General features: G+C 33.6%; 1 protein-coding gene across 1 annotated transcript in view; it reads right to left on the bottom strand.

Annotated features, from left to right (window-relative positions):
• LOC134707408 (V-type proton ATPase subunit F-like) overlaps positions 1–26,114 on the bottom strand; it is a 28,855-nt gene extending 2,741 nt beyond the window's left edge. The window contains exons 1-4 of the mRNA XM_063567121.1: positions 25,927–26,114; positions 22,149–22,230; positions 20,670–20,752; positions 19,875–19,997 (exon numbers count right to left, since the gene is read on the bottom strand). Of these exons, the coding sequence (XP_063423191.1) occupies positions 19,875–19,997; positions 20,670–20,752; positions 22,149–22,230; positions 25,927–25,977 (339 nt within the window). The 5' untranslated portion in view covers positions 25,978–26,114. The remainder of the gene's footprint in view (positions 1–19,874; positions 19,998–20,669; positions 20,753–22,148; positions 22,231–25,926) is intronic.
• Positions 26,115–27,133: the final 1,019 nt, after the last annotated feature.

Genomic DNA, 27,133 nt, shown 5'->3' on the forward strand with positions numbered 1-27,133 from the left:
GGCAGCTTAGACAAAAAGTCTTACTCCTTCCATTGGTAATTATATTTTCTAAAAGAGGCCCTCCACCTCTCGTGCCGACGAGGATTAGAAACAGTAAACAAGTTGAATCTGATTTAAACTTTTTAATTTATTATTCCGTTCCGTTCCGTTCCGCAAAGTACCAATTGCTCTGAGGAATTGGTATTTAACGGAATCGAACGGAACCAGACATTTATAATGTAATAAAAGCAGTATGATAAAAAAAAATGTGTCTGACACCTCTTTTTGCAGAAGAAATAAGTGTTTTAGATAGCATTCCCGACCAGATAAATAATTAAGAATTTAACACAAAGGCCGGATAGACAAAAAGTCTTACTTCTTCCATTGGTAATTATATTTTTTAAAAGAGGCCTTCCACCTCTCGTGCCGACGTGGATTAGAAACAGTAATCAAGTTAAATCTGATTTAAACTTTTTAATTTATTATTCCGTTCCGTTCCGTTCCGCAAAGTACCAATTGCTCTGAGGAATTGGTATTTAACGGAATCGAACGGAACCAGACATTTATAATGTAATAAAAACGGTATGATAAAAAAAATGTGTCTGACACCCCTTTTTGCAGAAGAAATAAGTGTTTTAGATAGCATTCCCGACCTGATAAATAATTAAGAATTTAAAACAAAGGCAGCTTAGACAAAAAGTCTTACTCCTTCCATTGGTAATTATATTTTTTAAAAGAGGCCCTCCACCTCTCGTGCCGACGAGGATTAGAAACAGTAATCAAGTTGAATCTGATTTAAACTTTTTAATTTATTATTCCGTTCCGTTCCGTTCCGCAAAGTACCAATTGCTCTGAGGAATTGGTATTTAACGGAATCGAACGGAACCAGACATTTATAATGTAATAAAAGCAGTATGATAAAAAAAAATGTGTCTGACACCCCTTTTTGCAGAAGAAATAAGTGTTTTAGATAGCATTCCCGACCAGATAAATAATTAAGAATTTAACACAAAGGCCGGATAGACAAAAAGTCTTACTTCTTCCATTGGTAATTATATTTTTTAAAAGAGGCCTTCCACCTCTCGTGCCGACGAGGATTAGAAACAGTAATCAAGTTGAATCTGATTTAAACTTTTTAATTTATTATTCCGTTCCGTTCCGTTCCGTTCCGCAAAGTACCAATTGCTCTGAGGAATTGGTATTTAACGGAATCGAACGGAACCAGACATTTATATGCCAGCTTTAGCTGGCACTTATGGTAGAAGCATCGTTTTGGGACAAAGAACGATAACTCTTGCTAGACGACCCATCTGAAAAGTTTCGTCACTCTCGTTAAATCTCGTACGATTATTTTTTATTAATGGCTGCCAAAATTCTCGTTTCAACGCGATCTTGAAAAAACGGGACCATTCGGAATAATTTCGATGTTAAATACGTCATGAATTTTTATGTGTTTGCAAAAACAAGAATTCAGAAATTTTGGTAACTTGTGCAGTTTATTTAAATTTTATCGTACCACGGAAATTACCGCAGTTAGGACAACAACATCTGACGCCATGTTTCGTCTGCTACAACATTCCATTATCAGTGAGGTCAAAACAAATCACCTAAATAATCACAGGTACTGCATTTAAAAGTCATAAAATCATAGTAAACGATAACATATTTAGTGTAAAAGTTCCGTCCAGTCATGGGAACACAGTAAAAAAACTCTGCAAGTAATACATTTCGGATTTTTTTTTATAATGGCCATTCGGCATGCGGGGTAAACTCCGGTGCACCGGTTGTGGTTGACCATGACTACTTATGTTCACCTGCCACATAATTCCCCATCCCAAAGAACAGTGATAATGACGTTGGTTATACTGTTGAATGTGATCACGGTAAGTCATGAAACCCACAGACTAATTCAAAACTTATGATTACATGTACCCCCCCCCCCCACCCCCACCCCCCCCACCCCATAATTCACAATCTGTCTGTTTGGTTTTTTTTTAAGTTGGTTAAAAAACTGACAATAAATGTGCAATTTGGGTACTCTCATGTCTCATGTTAGTGTGAGCCAAAATTTGTTCCTGTGAAAAAAGTTCCAGTGGACCTAATTTCACAGGTTATATGTTCTGGGAGAACTTTTTACACAGACAATTTCTATATAATTTGTTCCATCTATATGAAATAAGTTCCACACTTTACCTGGTGAAATAAGTTCTGGGTTGGTGAAATTTGTTCCTTACCTAGTGAAATAAGTTCCATGTTTGTGAGATTTGTTCCTTACCTGGTGAAATAAGTTCTGAATTTGTGAGATTTGTTCCTCACCTGGTGAAATAAGTTCCTTGTCTATGAAATATGTTCCACTGGTTAAACAAGTTATCTTATATACTGAGCACTTGTCATCTTTTAAAAGAGAAAGAAACAAAAGACACACTCTTTGAAAACTGTGCAATGACCTTAGCTTAGAACATGTATGATAAGAACACCCATGACAGATAAACATGAAACAAGGAGGTCGAATACCACATAAAGAATAAAACAAAGATACAAATTATGATACATTATCATGGCTTTTATTTCTTATCTTCATCCTAGTCATGCATTCAATTGCAAATGTACCCCATGCAAGCACAGTACTTATTTTCTGTGAAATAGGTTCGAGCAGAAAATTTTCATTGATTTCTATAAAATAACTTTGTTCAAAACTAATATCACAGGAACTTATTTCACCTTTTCTTTTAAATTTTAGTATTGGAACAAAACTCATGGTGTTGTAATTTTTGTTCTGGAACTTATTTCACACTTGTTTAAAAAATTAGTTCCTGAACAAATTTTATAGTGCTGGAACCTATTTTCTGTGACATAAGTTCCTGCGGAACAAATGTCACGCCGGAACAAATATTTTGTTACATTAGCAACTTCACAGCTACAAATTATTTTCATGACTTCCTTTGGCAAACTCTCAACAAATCTTTTCAGATTATGTCACATAGATCCATTTAATAGATACAGTCCCAGGAGATGGAAACTGTTTTGTTTTCTCTCTCTAAGTTCAATCATAAAAGGAGACTTGAGTCTGAGTAGTACATTTAAGTACAAACTATAATATATTGTATGCTCTCATATGGTCCAAAATTCGGATTTACACAAATGTATGGGAAGATGGGAGTTAATTTCATAATATAACCAATGATAATACCATGACTTTGATAGTTATATACATGTACTGGGCATACATTACTTGGGAGTTTATCATATGATATTTGTGGGCTACATCCTTAAACATTCAAGCTGCAACAGTCACCTGTATATTTTATGCATCAGTTTAAACCTGATCAAAAATCATTTTCACTCTACCAAGTACTTTATCACTATATCACTATCAGCTTCACATTTGAACCTATTTAGCAATACACACTTATGGTTATATAACATTACAGTACTTAAACTGTACTCTGTCTCAGTAACTAAAATTGCACCTATTTAACAAAAAAACTTGGAAATCTTTCACCATGTGAAGTTATCTTATTATCATCTTTTTAAAATGAGTAAATTAAACTTGTAACCAGCATCCTTTTCTTCAAAACATAAAGTTTAAGCATGGTAAATGTCAAATTTATTGAAATATTTGAAGAAATAAAACAAAACATTTGTTTAATTCCAGTTTTAAGGATTTGAAATAAAATGTAATGATGTATGAAATTTGGGTACTGACCTCATTGCAGAATCATGGATTGTTTGGAGGTCAGTTGAAACCCATTTTTCTATGACTCTGGATGAACTCAAAATTAAATTGGTGACCGTGTAACTATATTGTAAACAAGGACAGTCTAAAAAATAAGCACAGAATAAACTTTTGTCTGGTTCATAGAAAAAGTTGGTGAAAAAAAATCACAATATAGGTGCAATTTGTGTACTCTCATGTTAGCAACCTCACAACAGAACTACAAATTTATTTTCATGACCAAAACAAACAAAAAAGTACAAACCTAAAGGCAATGAAATGCTTTGCCATGCACAGCCTGATACGACCGCAGATGTATATTGAGCATATAAATAACACAATTTTTTTTGTCAGTTGAAATCAAACATATTTTAATTTTGGATCCTTTAAACTTCAATATGGACTAATTTGAAAACAGGTAGCAGGTAGACCCACATATTTCTATTCAGCAGAAGTCTCTAACTACATATCTCCTTAATTTCATATGATAGTAAGTCCTACAAAAATATTGAAAATGTGTACATTTAATTTTTTTCTAGCTTCTCTCATGTGAAAGCAGTACCTTTTTGGTCACTATTAATGTGTTGCGTCTAAATAAGAATTGTAACACTTTATAGTGACTGAACAGGTTAAACAAATACTTCTCAAGAAATCAAAAAAAGAAGACAATTTGAAACAGCACAGCCATGCCAGTAAATGTATGTATAAAACTCAGATCAGAATAGCATAGACAATATGTTAGTTTTTTGTCCTTGTGAATTTATTATGAGGAAAGTTATCAATAATTCTGCAGATAATGCAATTCATTCAAGTGTTTTGTACATTGCTGTTAAAATTTTCACACAATCAGTGAAACATTCAAACAAGCTAAACTGAATTTTATTACTGAAAGTTTCAAACATTGACAAATGTTTTTAAGTACCAAATAACTCATGTGTTTCTGTGAGAGAAAAAAAATCTTTGGAATTAAAGGAAAAGAAGATCCTTTTCTCGCTCTGGTGCATGTCAATTGTGAATATATACTTACGGTTACCAAATATATTTTCTTTATCATGATACTCACATCAACATTATCAAGAAGTACATGTACATCATAGGAAAAATGCACAGACTACAGATAAAATGTTTAAAACACCCTATTTTGAGTGCATCTCCTGCCAAATCTGTACTAGATGAGTATAATTGATGTAAATAAGGTAATTTTTGGAAGAAAAACCCAAAATAAAAATACCTCCAATAATGTACTATAACCCCAAAATCAATTCTTATCTTCCCTTTGAGTTTTGTGTATGAACCTCCTGGTAAAATTTCATGGAATTCCATTTACTTAACTCAAGTTATTGTCTGAAACCAAATGTGTTTTTTTTAACATGCTTGTATTTCCCATTTCCATTCTCAATTTTTTTTTGCTATCATATAAGAACTTGAAAAGTAAGCTACATTATGTACATGTAACAAAAAAAATATTTGCAAGAAATGACATAAAACTGACTCTGAATTAAATAGTACATGTCAGATATTGATGTAGAACTCACAAACTGAAGATGATCAGAAATACAAATGTTTTTATTCGAGTCAGATTTTTTTTTACCGAAGCCCTTCAGCGCTATCATTTAAAATTATTTAGTCAAAATTTAACACTAGTATTAAGGTTTATCATAACAAATTGGCAAATACAGTCTTAATTTATTATCACCTAAAAAATACTGTGTACAGACTGACATGTGCGGTTTGGGAAGTTTTTATGTTTTTAGATATATAAAAGTTAAATTTAATTTGCATATCTGAAAGATAAAATCATTTTTGGCAAAGATCTGGATTCAAAATATTTTTTTATATTGTCCTATGCTTTTTTATTCATCAATTTGGGAATCAGAATATTTTTTTCAAGAAAAATAGCATTTTCCATCTGAACTTATAATTTTATTTTAGATATAAACAAAACGTTATTGTAGCCTTGGACATTCGTTCTGAACATGCATGAAATATTTGCCACTGAACGTTAAACCACCAACAACCAATCAATATCTAGGACATTATAAAGCTGGCATTTAAGGTGGCGCCTTCCTCATATTAATGTAATAAAAGCAGTATGATAAAAAAAATGTGTCTGACACCTCTTTTTGCAGAAGAAATAAGTGTTTTAGATAGCATTCCCGACCAGATAAATAATTAAGAATTTAACACAAAGGCCGGATAGACAAAAAGTCTTACTTCTTCCATTGGTAATTATATTTTTTAAAAGAGGCCTCCCACCTCTCGTGCCGACGAGGATTAGAAACAGTTATCAAGTTGAATCTGATTTAAACTTTTTAATTTATTATTCCGTTCCGTTCCGTTCCGCAAAGTACCAATTGCTCTGAGGAATTGGTATTTAACGGAATCGAACGGAACCAGACATTTATAATGTAATAAAAGCAGTATGATAAAAAAAAATGTGTCTGACACCTCTTTTTGCAGAAGAAATAAGTGTTTTAGATAGCATTCCCGACCTGATAAATAATTAAGAATTTAACACAAAGGCCGGATAGACTAAAAGTCTTACTTCTTCCATTGGTAATTATATTTTTTAAAAGAGGCCTCCCACCTCTCGTTCCGACGAGGATTAGAAACAGTGATCAAGTTGAATCTGATTTAAACTTTTTAATTTATTATTCCGTTCCGTTCCGTTCCGCAAAGTACCAATTGCTCTGAGGAATTGGTATTTAACGGAATCGAACGGAAACAGACATCTATAATGTAATAAAAGCAGTATGATAAAAACAAGTCAGACCCTTCTTTTTTGAATGAGTGGTAAGTGCTTTAGATAGCATTTCGACTTGATCAATATTTAAATAAACAGCTGCGCCATGAGCGCATGATACGCCCGTCGTCTTGTGAAAAAACATAAATCTTTTTTGAATAACACAGGGTTGTACAGGATGTCATGCTTAGTATATCATGACTCCTTCCTTATTCCCGCTCAATAGGAAGATTGTACAAGATGTATTTGGAAACCCGACGCAACATTAGCCTGTTAAGTTTTAAGCAATAGAGATACAGCGCAACATGTGAAAAAAAACCTCTTTTTTTTACAAAAAACTCAATAACTCGAAAATATAAAAATGAATCATCACCAAAAAGTATACAGATCTTTAGATTAATATAACAAAGAAGTGGGTAAAGTTTTAAGCAATAATCATAAATCGTTTTTGAGATATGGTGCGACATGTAAACCCCCCTTTTTTTTTACAAAATACTCAATAACTCAAAAATGAAATTTTGAATCATCACCAAAACGTATACAGATCTTAAGATTAATATAACACACCAAAACGTATACAGATCTTAAGATTAATATAACAAAGACATGTGTAAAGTTTTAAGCAATAATCATAAATCGTTTTTGAGATATGGTGCGACATGTAACCCCCCCCCCCCCCCTTTTTTTTTTGACAAAATACTCGAAAACTCAAAAATGAAATTTTGAATCATCACCAAAACGTATACAGATCTTAAGATTAATATAACAAAGACATGTGTAAAGTTTTAAGCAATAATCATAAATCGTTTTTGAGATATGGTGCGACATGTAACCCCCCCCTTTTTTTTTTTACAAAATACTCAATAACTCAAAAATTAAATTTTGAATCATCACCAAAAAGTATACAGATGTTAAGATTAATATAACTAAGAAGTATTTAAAGTTTTAAGCCATAATCAAGAATCGTTTTTGAGATACGGTGCGACTTGTGAAAAAACACACCCCTGTTTTAGTAACAAAGTGCCGTAACTCAAAAAGTTGTAATCTTATTTTCACAAAAAAGTATACAGATCATTTGACCATCATAAGAAACAACTATGTTAAGTTTCATGAAATTTGGATAAGTCGTTCTCAAGTTACGGTGCGACATGTTTACACCGGACAGACGGGCGGACGGACGGGCGGACACTGGACATTTGTTTACCATAATACGTCCCGTCAAAATTGACGGACGTATAAAAAATAACACAAAGACAGGTTAGACAAAAGGTCTTTCTTCTTCCATTGGTAATTATAAATTAAAAAAGGGGCCTTCCGAAGAGGATTAGAACTTGACAGACAAAAGATTGACGTGCGAGTTTAACACAATGTAATGTGATGCCTGAAACACTTCTCAAGCAACGTGGGTCCTATTTGGCACCACAAATAACAGAGATCTACAAAAAGCTTGGCTGTGACAAAGAGACGTCTGCAGTACTCAAACTTTATTTATAGAACGAACAACATAAAAACAAGTACACAATCCCGAACCCAATAACCGTTACACTATTCTCCCTTTTCTTTATAAACAGACAGTTCTCAATAAGAATATCTCTTATTTTTTTGCACAAATGTTTTTGTCAATCTTTGAAACGTAAGGGTTGGTTTATTTTGCGTCCATATCGACTGATTTTAGGTGGGTGCTTTTCTTTTGTCATCTGATGATTCCCAGGTAAGTCTGGAGCCTGTGTCCTCGACTCACTGGAATCTGAACTGTCATCCATCTTGGGTGAAATCTTTGGATTTAAGGCATCATTGAGAGACCCTATCTTCTTGGTTACGTTTGTATGGGTCTTACTACCACTTGAGACTGGACTCAGTGTCCCCGAATCACGTGATATAATCTCCTTCTGTTCAGATTCACCATCTTGTTTGGTTGAATTCTTACCCGAATCTAAACTTTGTATCGTCTGTTCTAATGAACATATGATATAGTCTTCAAATAGTGAATTCTCTTTCTTTGAACTATCAGATTTATCGTCGTTAGCCGCATCATAAGCATCTGAAATTTCGACAACAAATTCTTGCGATAGCTTAATATTCTTGTTCTCAAACCCACCTGTCTGGAGCCTGTGTCCTCGGCTCATGTGGCACATTTGAACCAATCGCACTTACCTCGTCCATGTCTGAAACATTATCTTTTTCAAGATTATCCTGTAGGCGAGTTTCCACTAAAACCTAAAAGACTGTTCCCGTGACCAAACTGCAAACTCCCGTTCTGTCTGTCATCATCTAAATTCTGTGTTGTTGTATCCCTTTGTGTTGATGACAATGGTGTGTGTGAATTTGCATTTGGTCTGGGACTGTTCCCGCGACCAAACTGCAAACTTCCGGTCTGTATGTCATCATCTGTATTCTGGGACAATGGCCTGGGACTGTTCCCTCGACCAAACTGCAAATATCATATTGGTTGATTATCTAAACTAAATGAAGTTGGTCTGGGACTGTTCCCACGACCGAACTGTAAATCCGATTTCGGCTTGCTATCTTGACCGAACAGAGATTGTCTGTGACTGTTCTCTTGGCCAACCTGAAAACTGTCAACTGGTTTGTTTTCGCCTAACTTAGGGTCTAGGTGTTCATTAATTCCATCATATAATCCATACTTTGGACAAATAGAAGACCCAGAAAAATCGTCAACTGTGTAACCGGAAGTATTAGTTCCTGTGCTCTTAATGTCGGATTTCGATTTCTCCCGGTTCTGCAAAAACGTATTGTTCAATTCTTCTATACTTCTACTTTGTTGGTAGAGTAGCTGCATTGTATTGGCAGAAACCTCATCCTGTTTTCTAAACATATGTCATGGTGTCAGCCAAGGTTCCCATGTCGTTCCCCATTCTTTCTAACACGTTAAGCATTTTTATGCCCAACTGATCACCATTTGGCGGGGAATCTTCGCTGACTTTTCGATCAGAACCCGTCTCTACTACTGTATCGTCATTCATGTTTATTATTAAATTGCAATTTATAAAAGATTGTAATTTTCAATCCTGTGGATCGACGTGTACTGAAAATGATTCCCTATCTAACCAATACTCTTGGCATATGTCAAGTGGTAATCTTCTAAACCACTTGTGTGCCCATATTCTTTTAGGATGAAGCCCGTCTCTTAGCAGGTGAAAATTAATATTTTGTCTGTTGTGTGATGACGAGTGGAATAGACCTGAGATAGTTGTGTAGAACAGTTTCACTCATAAGTCCTTTATTTTCTAAATTCGATCTGTAATACTTAAAAAACACGTATTACATGAAACAGTCTAAAAATATGCAAATTATTATGATACGAAATGCAAATCTTGACTAAAAAAAAAAATAAATAAAAAATAAAAATGTTTTTGTATGTCCGGTAATTTGGTGACGAGGTCGGAGCCACCGGAATTATTTTTTTTCAAATGCAAATTTTCGTCAGCTAAATTTTTTTGTAAAATTAAAACAATTTTCAGTATTTAAAGTATAAAAATCATACGATCTCACCGGAATAATTATGTTTGGGTTGTGATTGACGGGGATCCGCTTCTGGATCGCCCAATCGTCGACTCACGTGGTTTTCCAAACTGGCAACTTTCCGATGAATTTCCAAACTTCTCAGTCGAATAAATTCACAATAGTCGACACTTCTGACACCAGTGTGATGCCTGAAACATTTCTCAAGCAACGTGGGTCCTATTTGGCACCACAAATAGCAGAGATCTACAAAAATCTTGGCTGTGACAAAAAGACGTCTGCAGTACTCAAACTTTATTTATAGAACGAACAACATAAAAACAAGTACACAATCCCGAACCCAATAACCGTTACAGTAATTAAAAAATTGACACTGCCATAGTTTAAGTACACTTGTATTTCTACATCAAAAGCTTATGTCATTCGCACTGTATATTGTCAAAGTTGCAGACTTCTAATTTAATAAAAGGTTGATTTTGATATTTTCATTTGTAACCACTGTAATGACGCCGGGTATAATTGACGAGAGCTTTGTTTTTATTCAAGACATTTTTTTTCATTTGTTTTTAACTTAAATACACATGCATGATATTCATTAGAACAATTTAAAACTTACATTCAAATGAATTCCAAGAGGATCAACATTACTTTAGACATACAAATGGAGCAACTCATTCCGAACTTTAATAATTAACGACAACTTTTTTTTGCCCATATCATCATTTTTTTCCCCGAAAATTTTAAAATATAATAAGGAATGGATGGATTTTGGGTAACCTGCATTTGTGTTAAATTATTTATTAATGATCAGGTCGAGAATGCTATCTAAAACAATTACCACTCATTCAAAAAAAGAAGTGTCAGCCTTTTCTTTATCATACTGATTTACTTTGCGGAACGTGCAATGTGAAAAATGCCCGGCAGGCATGGCTTTTTAACAGGAATTTAATGTAAAAAAACTCATCAAAATCGGACTTGAAATAAAAAACAAATATATTTTTTCAGCCCCCCCCCCCCCCCCCCCCCCCCATTGGCCCCCTTAATCTCAGGTCCCATAAGAGCAATACAAATCCGTAGGCAGTCTACAAATAGAAAATTTATAAGGAATATAAAAAACAGGTTTTTATTACATTATAGATGTCTGTTTCCGTTCGATTCCGTTAAATACCAATTCCTCAGAGCAATTAGTACTTTGCGGAACGGAACGGAACGGAATAATAAATTAAAAAGTTTAAATCAGATTCAACTTGATCACTGTTTCTAATCCTCGTCGGAACGAGAGGTGGGAGGTCTCTTTTAAAAAATATAATTACCAATGGAAGAAGTAAGACTTTTTGTCTATCCGGCCTTTGTGTTAAATTCTTCATTATTTATCTGGTCGGGAATGCTACCTAAAACACTTATTTCTTCTGCAAAAAGAGGTGTCAGACACATTTTTTTTTATCATACTGCTTTTATTACATTATAGATGTCTGGTTCCGTTCGATTCCGTTAAATACCAATTTCTCAGAGCAATTGGTACTTTGCGGAACGGAACGGAACGGAATAATAAATTAAAAAGTTTAAATCAGATTCAACTTGATCACTGTTTCTAATCCTCGTCGGAACGAGAGGTGGGAGGCCTCTTTTAAAAAATATAATTACCAATGGAAGAAGTAAGACTTTTAGTCTATCCGGCCTTTGTGTTAAATTCTTAATTATTTATCTGGTCGGGAATGCTATCTAAAACACTTATTTCTTCTGCAAAAAGGGGTGTCAGACACATTTTTTTTTATCATACTGCTTTTAGTACATTATAAATGTCTGGTTCCGTTCGATTCCGTTAAATACCAATTCCTCAGAGCAATTGGTACTTTGCGGAACGGAACGGAACGGAATAATAAATTAAAAAGTTTAAATCAGATTCAACTTGATTACTGTTTCTAATCCTCGTCGGCACGAGAGGTGGAAGGCCTTTTTTAAAAAATATAATTACCAATGGAAGGAGTAAGACTTTTTGTCTAAGCTGCCTTTGTTTTAAATTCTTAATTATTTATCAGGTCGGGAATGCTATCTAAAACACTTATTTCTTCTGCAAAAAGGGGTGTCAGACACATTTTTTTTTATCATACTGCTTTTAGTACATTATAAATGTCTGGTTCCGTTCGATTCCGTTAAATACCAATTCCTCAGAGCAATTGGTACTTTGCGGAACGGAACGGAATGGAATAATAAATTAAAAAGTTTAAATCAGATTCAACTTGATTACTGTTTCTAATCCTCGTCGGCACGAGAGGTGGAAGGCCTCTTTTAAAAAATATAATTACCAATGGAAGGAGTAAGACTTTTTGTCTAAGCTGCCTTTGTTTTAAATTCTTAATTATTTATCAGGTCGGGAATGCTATCTAAAACACTTATTTCTTCTGCAAAAAGGGGTGTCAGACACATTTTTTTTATCATACCGTTTTTTTATTACATTATAAATGTCTGGTTCCGTTCGATTCCGTTAAATACCAATTCCTCAGAGCAATTGGTACTTTGCGGAACGGAACGGAACGGAATAATAAATTAAAAAGTTTAAATCAGATTCAACTTGATTACTGTTTCTAATCCTCGTCGGCACGAGAGGTGGGAGGCCTCTTTTAAAAAATATAATTACCAATGGAAGAAGTAAGACTTTTTGTCTATCCGGCCTTTGTGTTAAATTCTTAATTATTTATCTGGTCGGGAATGCTATCTAAAACACTTATTTCTTCTGCAAAAAGAGGTGTCAGACACATTTTTTTTATCATACTGCTTTTATTACATTATAAATGTCTGGTTCCGTTCGATTCCGTTAAATACCAATTCCTCAGAGCAATTGGTACTTTGCGGAACGGAACGGAACGGAACGGAATAATAAATTAAAAAGTTTAAATCAGATTCAACTTGATTACTGTTTCTAATCCTCGTCGGCACGAGAGGTGGAAGGCCTCTTTTAAAAAATATAATTACCAATGGAAGAAGTAAGACTTTTTGTCTATCCGGCCTTTGTGTTAAATTCTTAATTATTTATCTGGTCGGGAATGCTTTCTAAAACACTTATTTCTTCTGCAAAAAGGGGTGTCAGACAGATTTTTTTTATCATACTGCTTTTATTACATTATAAATGTCTGGTTCCGTTCGATTCCGTTAAATACCAATTCCTCAGAGCAATTGGTACTTTGCGGAACGGAACGGAACGGAATAATAAATTAAAAAGTTTAAATCAGATTCAACTTGATTACTGTTTCTAATCCTCGTCGGCACGAGAGGTGGAGGGCCTCTTTTAAAAAATATAATTACCAATGGAAGGAGTAAGACTTTTTGTCTAAGCTGCCTTTGTTTTAAATTCTTAATTATTTATCAGGTCGGGAATGCTATCTAAAACACTTATTTCTTCTGCAAAAAGGGGTGTCAGACACATTTTTTTTATCATACCGTTTTTATTACATTATAAATGTCTGGTTCCGTTCGATTCCGTTAAATACCAATTCCTCAGAGCAATTGGTACTTTGCGGAACGGAACGGAACGGAATAATAAATTAAAAAGTTTAAATCAGATTCAACTTGATTACTGTTTCTAATCCTCGTCGGCACGAGAGGTGGAAGGCCTCTTTTAAAAAATATAATTACCAATGGAAGAAGTAAGACTTTTTGTCTATCCGGCCTTTGTGTTAAATTCTTTAAAATTATTTATCTGGTCGGGAATGCTATCTAAAACACTTATTTCTTCTGCAAAAAGGGGTGTCAGACACATTTTTTTTTATCATACTGCTTTTAGTACATTATAAATGTCTGGTTCCGTTCGATTCCGTTAAATACCAATTCCTCAGAGCAATTGGTACTTTGCGGAACGGAACGGAACGGAATAATAAATTAAAAAGTTTAAATCAGATTCAACTTGATTACTGTTTCTAATCCTCGTCGGCACGAGAGGTGGAAGGCCTTTTTTAAAAAATATAATTACCAATGGAAGGAGTAAGACTTTTTGTCTAAGCTGCCTTTGTTTTAAATTCTTAATTATTTATCAGGTCGGGAATGCTATCTAAAACACTTATTTCTTCTGCAAAAAGGGGTGTCAGACACATTTTTTTTTATCATACTGCTTTTAGTACATTATAAATGTCTGGTTCCGTTCGATTCCGTTAAATACCAATTCCTCAGAGCAATTGGTACTTTGCGGAACGGAACGGAATGGAATAATAAATTAAAAAGTTTAAATCAGATTCAACTTGATTACTGTTTCTAATCCTCGTCGGCACGAGAGGTGGAAGGCCTCTTTTAAAAAATATAATTACCAATGGAAGGAGTAAGACTTTTTGTCTAAGCTGCCTTTGTTTTAAATTCTTAATTATTTATCAGGTCGGGAATGCTATCTAAAACACTTATTTCTTCTGCAAAAAGGGGTGTCAGACACATTTTTTTTATCATACCGTTTTTTTATTACATTATAAATGTCTGGTTCCGTTCGATTCCGTTAAATACCAATTCCTCAGAGCAATTGGTACTTTGCGGAACGGAACGGAACGGAATAATAAATTAAAAAGTTTAAATCAGATTCAACTTGATTACTGTTTCTAATCCTCGTCGGCACGAGAGGTGGGAGGCCTCTTTTAAAAAATATAATTACCAATGGAAGAAGTAAGACTTTTTGTCTATCCGGCCTTTGTGTTAAATTCGTAATTATTTATCTGGTCGGGAATGCTATCTAAAACACTTATTTCTTCTGCAAAAAGAGGTGTCAGACACATTTTTTTTATCATACTGCTTTTATTACATTATAAATGTCTGGTTCCGTTCGATTCTGTTAAATACCAATTCCTCAGAGCAATTGGTACTTTGCGGAACGGAACGGAACGGAACGGAATAATAAATTAAAAAGTTTAAATCAGATTCAACTTGATTACTGTTTCTAATCCTCGTCGGCACGAGAGGTGGAAGGCCTCTTTTAAAAAATATAATTACCAATGGAAGAAGTAAGACTTTTTGTCTATCCGGCCTTTGTGTTAAATTCTTAATTATTTATCTGGTCGGGAATGCTTTCTAAAACACTTATTTCTTCTGCAAAAAGGGGTGTCAGACAGATTTTTTTTATCATACTGCTTTTATTACATTATAAATGTCTGGTTCCGTTCGATTCCGTTAAATACCAATTCCTCAGAGCAATTGGTACTTTGCGGAACGGAACGGAACGGAATAATAAATTAAAAAGTTTAAATCAGATTCAACTTGATTACTGTTTCTAATCCTCGTCGGCACGAGAGGTGGAGGGCCTCTTTTAAAAAATATAATTACCAATGGAAGGAGTAAGACTTTTTGTCTAAGCTGCCTTTGTTTTAAATTCTTAATTATTTATCAGGTCGGGAATGCTATCTAAAACACTTATTTCTTCTGCAAAAAGGGGTGTCAGACACATTTTTTTTATCATACCGTTTTTATTACATTATAAATGTCTGGTTCCGTTCGATTCCGTTAAATACCAATTCCTCAGAGCAATTGGTACTTTGCGGAACGGAACGGAACGGAATAATAAATTAAAAAGTTTAAATCAGATTCAACTTGATTACTGTTTCTAATCCTCGTCGGCACGAGAGGTGGAAGGCCTCTTTTAAAAAATATAATTACCAATGGAAGAAGTAAGACTTTTTGTCTATCCGGCCTTTGTGTTAAATTCTTTAAAATTATTTATCTGGTCGGGAATGCTATCTAAAACACTTATTTCTTCTGCAAAAAGGGGTGTCAGACACATTTTTTTTATCATACTGCTTTTATTACATTATAAATGTCTGGTTCCGTTCGATTCCGTTAAATACCAATTCCTCAGAGCAATTGGTACTTTGCGGAACGGAACGGAACGGAATAATAAATTAAAAAGTTTAAATCAGATTCAACTTGATTACTGTTTCTAATTCTCGTCGGCACGAGAGGTGGAGGGCCTCTTTTAGAAAATATAATTACCAATGGAAGGAGTAAGACTTTTTGTCTAAGCTGCCTTTGTTTTAAATTCTTAATTATTTATCAGGTCGGGAATGCTATCTAAAACACTTATTTCTTCTGCAAAAAGGGGTGTCAGACACATTTTTTTATCATACCGTTTTTATTACATTATAAATGTCTGGTTCCGTTCGATTCCGTTAAATACCAATTCCTCAGAGCAATTGGTACTTTGCGGAACGGAACGGAACGGAATAATAAATTAAAAAGTTTAAATCAGATTCAACTTGATTCCTGTTTCTAATCCTCGTCGGCACGAGAGGTGGAAGGCCTCTTTTAAAAAATATAATTACCAATGGAAGAAGTAAGACTTTTAGTCTATCCGGCCTTTGTGTTAAATTCTTAATTATTTATCTGGTCGGGAATGCTATCTAAAACACTTATTTCTTCTGCAAAAAGAGGTGTCAGACACATTTTTTTTATCATACTGCTTTTATTACATTATAAATGTCTGGTTCCGTTCGATTCCGTTAAATACCAATTCCTCAGAGCAATTGGTACTTTGCGGAACGGAACGGAACGGAATAATAAATTAAAAAGTTTAAATCAGATTCAATTTGATTACTGTTTCTAATCCTCGTCGGCACGAGAGGTGGGAGGCCTCTTTTAAAAAATATAATTACCAATGGAAGAAGTAAGACTTTTTGTCTATCCGGCCTTTGTGTTAAATTCTTAATTATTTATCTGGTCGGGAATGCTATCTAAAACACTTATTTCTTCTGCAAAAAGGGGTGTCAGACACATTTTTTTATCATACTGCTTTTATTACATTATAAATGTCTGGTTCCGTTCGATTCCGTTAAATACCAATTCCTCAGAGCAATTGGTACTTTGCGGAACGGAACGGAACGGAATAATAAATTAAAAAGTTTAAATCAGATTCAACTTGATTACTGTTTCTAATCCTCGTCGGCACGAGAGGTGGAAGGCCTCTTTTAAAAAATATAATTACCAATGGAAGGAGTAAGACTTTTTGTCTAAGCTGCCTTTGTTTTAAATTCTTAATTATTTATCAGGTCGGGAATGCTATCTAAAACACTTATTTCTTCTGCAAAAAGGGGTGTCAGACACATTTTTTTTATCAAACCGTTTTTATTACATTATAAATGTCTGGTTCCGTTCGATTCCGTTAAATACCAATTCCTCAGAGCAATTGGTACTTTGCGGAACGGAACGGAACGGAATAATAAATTAAAAAGTTTAAATCAGATTCAACTTTATTACTGTTTCTAATCCTCGTCGGCACGAGAGGTGGAAGGCCTCTTTTAAAAAATATAATTACCAATGGAAGAAGTAAGACTTTTTGTCTATCCGGCCTTTGTGTTAAATTCTTAATTATTTATCTGGTCGGGAATGCTATCTAAAACACTTATTTCTTCTGCAAAAAGGGGTGTCAGACACATTTTTTTTTATCATACTGCTTTTATTACATTATAAATGTCTGGTTCCGTTCGATTCCGTTAAATACCAATTCCTCAGAGCAATTGGTACTTTGCGGAACGGAACGGAACGGAATAATAAATTAAAAAGTTTAAATCAGATTCAACCTGATCACTGTCTCTTATCATCGTCGGAACGGGCTGTTGAAGGCCTCTTTTTTAAAATATAATTACCGATGGAAGGAGAAAGACTTTTTGTGTAATCTGCTTTTGTGTTAAATTTTTTATTATTGATCAAGTCGAAAATGCTATCTAAAACACATACCACTCATGCAAAAAGAGGTGTCAGACAATTTTTTTTTATCATACTGCTTTAATTACATTAAAGATGTCTGTTTCCGTTCGATTCCGTTAAATACCAATTCCTCAGAGCAATTGGTACTTTGCGGAACGGAACGGAACGGAATAATAAATTTAAAAAGTTAAAATCAGAACCAATGTTTCTAATCATCGTCGGAAAGGACGACGTGAGGTCAGTCTAGATATCATAATGCATGACTTGCAAATGCGTTAATGTCATGATAATTTATCAGGACAATCCGACATATTCATCTACAGAATAGTTCCCGATGTTATACATTATTACACATTTCACCTGTGAAATGAGATTAAGTATACATTTGTGTTATTTGTATATGGAAAACCGTAAAACACAGAAATTTTAAAGTTTGTTTTGTTTTAAAGATTTTTCGAAATTTTGATAAATGCCCCCTTTGGATACCTTAAATGAAATTCCGTTCCGTTCCGTTCCGTTCCGTTCCGTTCCGTTCCGTTCCGTAAAGTACCAATAGCCGTGGAAAAACCTGGTATTTTGGTGATTATTTCCTAAGTGGCTACTATAGTTAAGTGTAATAATAAAGATTATTATACTTTGCTATAGTAGTAATGATAAAATAACAAAAAATAAATGGGATTCGTTTGTACATGGGACATGATGTAGCATATAAAAAGGGACATAACTCAAGAACTGTAAAAGTGATCGGAGTTTTGTGGTAACAAGGCCCAAGACCACAATTAATGACCCCGCTTTTCGTTGTTCACGAATATAGTTCCCCTTAATTATAGTGTATTTTTTCTTTATTTTTTTCTTTGCCTTTTTCATTCATTTGTTAGTTTTTATGGGGTGGAAATGAAAGAAGAGAGGTGAAATAACTTTTTGTTGAAGGTATTTTAACTGATTTTAATATGGAAAGAGTGATTAGGTCAAGTGCAAAAAGGTAATATTTTCAGTTTTCGGAACATCTCTTGACTTGTCCATAGGGGTATGGATGTGTATTGGCTAAATTTGTAAGTTACATCAGAGCAATCTTTCTGAATTTTGGATATGTTTTTGGACTAGTACTATACATTACACACACAAAAAATTTGACAAAAAGATTAGGTCCAATTTTTTTAATGAGACAAAAAGTTATAAAGAACTAATAGAGGAATTAATTGTGGTCTGTGGCCACAAGCATTGTGTATACATTTCATAACATTTCATTGGCCATTTGATGCAAACTAAAGTTAGAGAACGAAAATTTCAGAGGCAAAATTCAAAAGTAAATGTTACACCACCAAAATTAAAACTTGATCTGTGTATTGTGTTTAATAACATTTAGTTGAGACAAACTAAGATTACCTGTAGAAAATGGAAACGAAAAAAGTCCAGCAATTTTTCCATTTGAAATGGGAAATAACTCTAGAATGGTAAAAGTGATGCTACCAAAATTTAAACTTGACCTGTGTTTTGTGCTGACTAGCATTGTGTACAAGTTTCATAACAATTGGTTGAGGCTAACTAAGTAAGAGAAAGGAGACCATTTTGGGACTTTAATCCAGATGGACAAGGGTAAAACTAAATGCCACCTTAGCTGTGACAGGGCCATAAAAACACCAATTTTACCACTTGGAGAAAGTGCAGGTAGGAAAAATAACTGTTTGGGAATGTGCATGCTGTAAAAATATTGCATCAAAATATTAACTAGTGAAAATGGCAGGGCCACAAGATTTATTTGCAGTTTTGATTTCAGAATCTTGAAAAGGTTATTTTTCCTCAGTTCTTCAGACCTCATGAAAAATGATTTCTTTCTCTGTTTCAAATCTTGGATATTAGTTTTGGATTAAGGACATAAATTTATGTATTAAATCACTGTAAATTAAGAGATATTTGTGGTATTTTAATTGCAACAGACTTAAGCATGGATTTTCAAATTCTATAGCATTATTTGTATGCAGCATTTCCCTGAAATTTCAATAATTTATCTCATTTGTGGCTGTTTTTCAATGGTTCAACAAAAGCAGTAATATTTGCTTGTAAAATTCTTGATTTTACAGTATTCCAAAAGGGAACAACTTGTTTAATTTGTATAAGAAAATCACTGTGGATGCATGGACCTAACTAATGAAAATAGGCCATTTCAGAATTTACAGAGTTCAAAAAGGCAAGGACTTGAATGATCTTGTATAAGATAAAAACAGGGGTCCACAGCCTAACTAATGAAAATAATGAGCCACAGAGTAGTTCTTATATTAAACATACCTTTGCTCTTCTCAATATAGAATCTTTGCTAGCATCATATGGTGCATCTTTACTAGGGATTTCTATTACTGCTGGAATTGGCTGGTCATGTGAATCTATTGCATATCTTATTTCTTCTGCTATCTGAAAGAAAACATTAAAAAATCTCGATGTTATACTTGAAAAAAAAACAAGACTGTAATTACTAAATATAATGTTTTTATAAATAGTTCTATTATTTTAAAGGATTCATTGGACAAAATGAAAGTTACTGTAAATTCAGAAATTATTGCTTGCATTTATTATTGTGATTTTGTCATTTTAGACTTAAATGTGATTTAAATTTTTACGAATTTGAGGCAAATCATACTTACTTAATTCATATAAAATATTTCAAAATGCGAGTTTAAATTAATGCTTTTAACACTATGTCACATTTTTCGCAATAATAAAAACCTCGCAATAATTTCAGAATCTACAGTATTGCAAACCCAATGAAAGTTTTCCACAGTGCCATCTCTATCTGGACAAGGCATTTAAACCTTTGTAAGTTCACCTGTCCTATTGAATAAATACACTAGCTGTTGTTCTTTGTGTAGTTTTTCACTGGAATCTTTAAATTTCTTCTTAGACTCATTGATTAAATTACCTGAGTAAAAAAAACTTATAAATAGAGGGAAATACATGTTTTATACTCAAAACTGCTTGACCTGAAGGTGACCTTTTATAACAGGTTTGACTGTACCCTTACATTTGACTTGAGGTGACCTTTATAACAGGTTTGACTGTACTATATAATTTGACTTTGATACTCACTGTTTGATTTATTAAAACAATAGCTATATCATCTCTCTTCAGAAATCCTCTAAATGCTTCTTCTATGTCATGGCGAGGAGTGCCTAAAATTAAAAGATACACTTACATTTATTTTAAAGAATTGGAAGAGAAACAGAATTAGTGTAAAACTTTTTCTATGTATAAAGCAGAATCATCTTCTTACATCTTAGATTGGGTTACTAAGGAGCTAATGTGCAGGCCCGTAGCCAGGAATTTCAAAAGGGGGGTTCGTTTGACTCACAAACTCGACTTTAACAGTCACAATTCGAACAGAACATTGACTTTAACAGTGCTTATTTGTTTTCAAAGGGGGGTTCGTCCGAACCCCTCCTGGCTACGGGTATGATGTGTATATAAAAAAAAAAATCAGAATGTCAAAAAAATAGCTGATAGATATAGCTGAATATATGTTCTAATTATTCTTTTTAGCCATTTCTTACTTTTAAGTTTAGATTTAATACTAAACAATTTAAACCAATGTTTTGAAAAGTGGAGGAAATGAAAAGACAGAACATCCAGTGACAATATTTTGGAGTATTTATTTTAACACCAAAAAAGGCAGATTGGAAACAAGTTCATCTTTTTGATAAACTTGGTTTGGTAACTAGAAAAGTGAGAGAAAAACAAGGACAAAGTCTCCCTTAGTTATCATTATTTTAGGTATGTGCGACAAATTTACCTCAATTTAGGTTTTGGTATTTCTAGGAATTTCAAAGAAGTTGATATCAATATAACCTCAAGGTATCCTTCTTCTATCAGTATTGTGACTGAATGGTTATATTCGTTTTCAGTAGTGAATCCAGGGTGGAGGTGCATGGTTTGGACCCCCCTTTTTGGGACGATCAATGCATTTGAATAGGGACATATTAATATAGTTGGAACTCCCCTTTTCAAAATGGCTGGATCCAACCCTGCTTTTTATAGCTCCCCCTGGCATTAACTTTTCAGGAGTGAAAAAAATATATTTTTAAATTTAGGATAAGGTTTAGAAATTTAACCAATGTTAAAGTAAGGCATAGTAAGGAATGGGTTAGCATGGTTAGACCTCAAGTTAGTTAAAAGATTCATGTTACATATAAGTATGCCACTGCTTTGTCAGATTCCCGTTTACACTATCATGACTATGTACATATGCAATTCTCGTTTTTTGTAATTTCTTGTGTCCTGCTAGACTTTATTTCCCATTACAATAATTTGACTTTCACATGTCACACTTACAAAAAAATCTGCAATTCTGTGTCACGCTTAGACCCAAATGAGAACCACTATGTAAAAGACCGTACTTTAACCTACATGTATAACGGTTTACTTTTACAAATTATGATCATGACTTGCATGTATAGTTGTCTCATTTGCAGTCATACCATGGCAAAATCTTCTTATATCTACATACAATATACCGGTAATAAAACTTGTTAAAAAAATTTTAAAAGTAATTCAAATTTCTAAAATACTTACTTTTATTAACAACAAGAAAATTTGGCTCTCTTTTTTTATTCAACTCTCCAATTCCTCCCAGCAAAAACCCAGTACAGGTATCCTGTAAAAAAAATATCTGGTTAGAAGCTTTGGACAAAATAACATGAAGCAGCTTAAATAATGTTGAATTCATTGAACATTGTACATGTTGTACATTGTATTTCCTACAACCAGTTGTCATCAAGCTTTATACATGAGCATGATGAGTGTAACAAAACATGGAGATGGAGTTTGAGTTCCAGTTAGCGATAAAGTTCCAGTTATGCTCAGAAGTCTAGTTAAAGCTCAAGGTAGATTTACTGTTATGTTTTGAGTAATGCTTTTAATTAAATTTCATGTATTTGGATTTTGTTTCAAAGACCCCTTTTTGACCCCAAAATATAGCAGTTTTACAAAATTGTTAAAATGTAAATATCTAGTTATTTATTGGACAGTAAAATGCTTCTGCTACATAAATATGGGCTGTTTTTGACAATACAATGCACATATATCAGGTACTAGCACCATTAAGTCATACTAAATTACTGAAAACTTCAAAATTCTAGCATTTTAGTTAAATTTTAGACGGTTTTCGTGTAAAAGTGGCCACATTTGTGTTCATCCTTAATATTAAAATGTAAGTTGTATTTTATGATAATACATAACATATGTAAAGGTTGAGGATGAACACGGATGCGGCCACTTTCATTTTTGACAAAAATCATTTGAAAAGTGACATTTTTCAGCATGTTTGGTAGATTCTTTCATATTTCAGCTTGATTCCATGCGTTTTTTATGTCTAAATCAGTTAAAATCTTTCACATAAACTTACTGATTCAAATAAAATAGACACTTCAGGGTTTAAAAAGTGGTCAAAATCTTTCATTAGATGAACTTGAAATTTGAGGCCAAAATCGGCCCTTACCGGACCTACTCCTTTAAAATTAAAAAAAACGTTCTGAGATGCAAATAAGAAAAAATGTATTGAAATATACCAAAATGAAAATAAATGGTGGATATTTGAGAGAGGAATATCAACATGATCAAGACTTAAAATAGTGAAAAGTGCAGTTTAGAGCTTGACTTACAATGTATTCATGATATCTCACAAAACTTTATGATAACGGTGTTAAAGGTAACATCTGGAATTGGATTAACAATTTTTTAAAGGAAAGACAAGCAAGGTGTGTGATTAACAACCATAAAGGAAGCTGGTTTGAAACCTAAATAGGTCTCCCACAATGATCAGTTATAGCTCCACTTCTTTTTAATATCTTTATCAAAGACATTTTTGCTAACCAATCATGTAAAAAGTGTAAATTTGCTGATGATGGTACTGTATGGATAAATGGAAAGAATTTGAATGACATGGAGAAACTGGTACAAAAGGATCTTAACATAATCCAGGATTGGACCAAAAAATGGAGAATTAATTTAAGTATTGAGAAAACAGAATATTGTATGTTTTCAAGGAATGGTCCAATAAAGAAAATGAATTTACAACTAGAAGGTAAATTGCCAAAATATAACTGTAATCCAAAAATATTGGGAGTCACGTTAGATGAAAAACTATCATTTCTCAAACACATCGAAAATGTGGAACAAAAGGCACATAAAGCAATTAGCCTACTTAGAATGATCAAAGGAGTTGCAAAAGTTTCTACAAAAATTCTACTTCAAATTTACCAAAGTATTGTCCTTTCCACCTTAGAATATGCAAGTAGTGTTTGGCAGACCTGTGAAACCAATATAACAGACAAACTGAACAAAATTCAACGAAAGGGATTAGCTATATGCCTTAATGTTACCCCAACATCAAGTGTAGAGACTTTGGAAGTAGTTTCTGGAATCCTACCAATACACCTGCGTAGAGAAGAAATGGCAACTCGTACACTTGCAAAAATTAACTCTTATGATATCTCCATTCCAATAAAACAAATCCTGGATGATTGGAAAACAATTGACATCCCTGAAAAATATGTATCTCCAGTGGGAAAAATGATTCTTCAGGCAGAAGACATGAAGGTATGTACAGGTGTTGATGTAAATGGTATAGAAGCAGAATTTCAGTTTAATGGGTTACAAAGATATAAATCTCCTCCAGATTATTGGAAAAACCTTGGAAATTCCAAATCAAGATCAACAGACCAAAAAAATGATGGAAAACACATAATAATGGAAAAACTAAGTCATCTTCCAGCAAATTCATGTATAGCATTTACTGATGGGTCCTGTCTTGGTAGTCCTGGCCCTGTAGGAGCAGGTGCTGTCATCTTTCCATCAAATAATCAACCACAAATTGAAATTAGTAAAGCTGTATCCAAGAAAGGATCAATACTACTCGGAGAACTGATCGCCATTAAACTTGTTGTTGACCACTTTTTAATATCAGAAAACAGACAAAACACAGACTCAATTACCATGATTACACTTTTTTCAGATAGTCAGACCTCCATTGGAATTTTAACTTTAAACTGGAAATCAGAAAATTACATCAAAGTCATAAGAGAAATTAAGAACAACATGAAAGTATTAAAGATGTATAGATTCCATTAAATTTTGAATGGACACCTGGTCATGCTGATATCCAAGGGAATGACATTGCTGATTCACTGGCCAAAAAAGGAGCTAAAGAAGCTGAAAAAATAGAAGAACCATCAGAAGTAACCAGACAGGATATAAAACGTGCAGCAAGAGAAAGTGTTTTAAGAAAATGGCAGAACCAATGGGAAACAAGTCAACGTGGCAGAAATTATTATAACTATCATCAAAAAGTTTGTCAAAAAATACCAAAAGATTTACCATCCAAATGGTCATTTTTCAATTATTACTAGTTTGAGAACAGGTTATTGTGATCTAAATGATTATAAATCCAAAATCATTCCATCATCAGACAAAAACTGTTCCTGTGGAGAGCCAGAAACTGTAGAACACTACCTTTTACATTGTTCTAACTATGAGGAGGCTAGAGAGAGGATGAGAACATCTATTTACTTTATTACCGGAAATATACAAATGGATTTAGACACCATACTAGGAATCGACGAAGAAGACATTAATAGAGACAATCGAAATGAGTTATTGTGCCATCTGGAAAATTATTTAACGGAGTCTGGTAGATTCAAAAACAGTATATAGCAAAAAACACTATAAATCTAAATCAAAATCAAGTAAAAAATTTTTAAGCAGCAGCCACCATTTCAATTAAGTACACGAGTGAACATTACATATGTGAAGAAACTACAAAAGAGGAAACGTACACAAGTGTTTACAGTGTCATTTGGGACACTTACTAAAGAACTAAAGAGCAAATATGTCTGTTTATTGTTATAAAAGACCTATGGATCAGCCTATGATATTTTTTGTTTTCATTTCATTTGTTTATGGTGCAGTTAACGTTGATGCAGCAAATTTGATGGCTGAAAGGAGGATTTATTCTCAGACTGTTCTGAGGAAGAATTAGTTTTGGAATGCCTTATTGCTTATTCTCTCCTTGAAAAATGTGGTATTGGCCTGTTGTTTTGCTATCACTATGTCATCAAGAATAGGTCTTGGACATAATTGTCTTCACAGGTTCAAAAAGATCCTCATATGATAAATTGATATTGTTTTTTGGGGGGAACCATAATATCCAGATGGGGTTGGACATGGGCTACTCTATTTCAGTATTTGGATATTTAAGTAAGGAGAGTTTTTAGCGAACTGTATACTACCTCGCGGAACTACTTGTGTAATATTAAATGTTTTTATAAACATAAAATAAAGTTTATAATCTTACTTCATCACCAATTACTGCAATTAATCTTCCTTTTTGAGCAGAATGAGCCATTTTCACATCATATGATACGATTTTGCAAGGAGTGAAAACTATCAAAACCAATTCCCGGATCAGGTTATGTTACATAGTCCGGTATTGTTACGCATTGGGTGATACACGTCGTGACTAGCTCAAGACATAGATGGGTCATAGATATGTCTGCTCAGATAGGAAAAGATATATAGTTAGATTAACTGTTCCCAGCTAACACAGTCAAAAACACAAGATTAATTATAAAATAAATTTCTTATTGAAATCTGTGGTTGCTTCATTGTTCGTTGAGACTACTATAATAAATGTGTTATAGTAGTCTCAGTTCAGTACCAGAAATCATATAATAGAAACTCAAGCGTTACAAATGCCTCATGTTTAGGGGACGACCATTTGATATTCTTGGGGGGGGGGCCAGGAGGATTTTGAAAATAAATAACTCAGCCTTGATAATCACAAAAATAAATTGTTTGTTCTTTGGTAGTTTGAAAATAAATTACCTGACTTGCAATGTATTGAAAATAAATAACTTAGCAGGTCTTTAGCTTCTTGGGCATTCAGCGGTTCAAAAACCCTTCAAAAAAATTTTTGCCTCGCTCCGCTCGGCAACTTATCATTTACAATATACTTTTGAAAGAGGCTAGGTAAAATCAAACTTTGATACTATGTATATATTTGATACTATGTATGTATATAATACATGTATATTCATATTGGTTGGGAATATAAATTATTCATTTCGTGAAGAAAAGTATAAAATACTTAATCTAATTATACCCCCCCCCCCCCCCCCGAAAATCAAATGGTCGTCCCCTTACAAGTATTTCTGTTAGTTCTATCAGAGACATGTAATACATAGTCTATGCTCAGAGTCTATGAAGTATACTGTAAATAACTAGCATATATAACATGTTAATAAAGATAATAAAGGCTATTTCTAAGGTGCGGGCATTTCTCGTTACCTTGAAGACCTGTTGGTGACCTTCTGCTGTTGTTTTTCTATGGTCGGGTTGTTGTCTCTTTGATACATTCCCCATTTCCATTCTCAATTTTATTTTTAAAATATGACTAATCTGTAGTGCCTGTGCGTGTAAAGCAAAATCATGAGTGTCCTATGAAATATTTTACCATAAGACAATATTTCATAACTTTGTATCATGAAATTCTGTCCTCGTCT

This window comes from Mytilus trossulus, chromosome 2 (assembly GCF_036588685.1).
Source record: "Mytilus trossulus isolate FHL-02 chromosome 2, PNRI_Mtr1.1.1.hap1, whole genome shotgun sequence".
NCBI lineage: Eukaryota > Metazoa > Mollusca > Bivalvia > Mytilida > Mytilidae > Mytilus > Mytilus trossulus.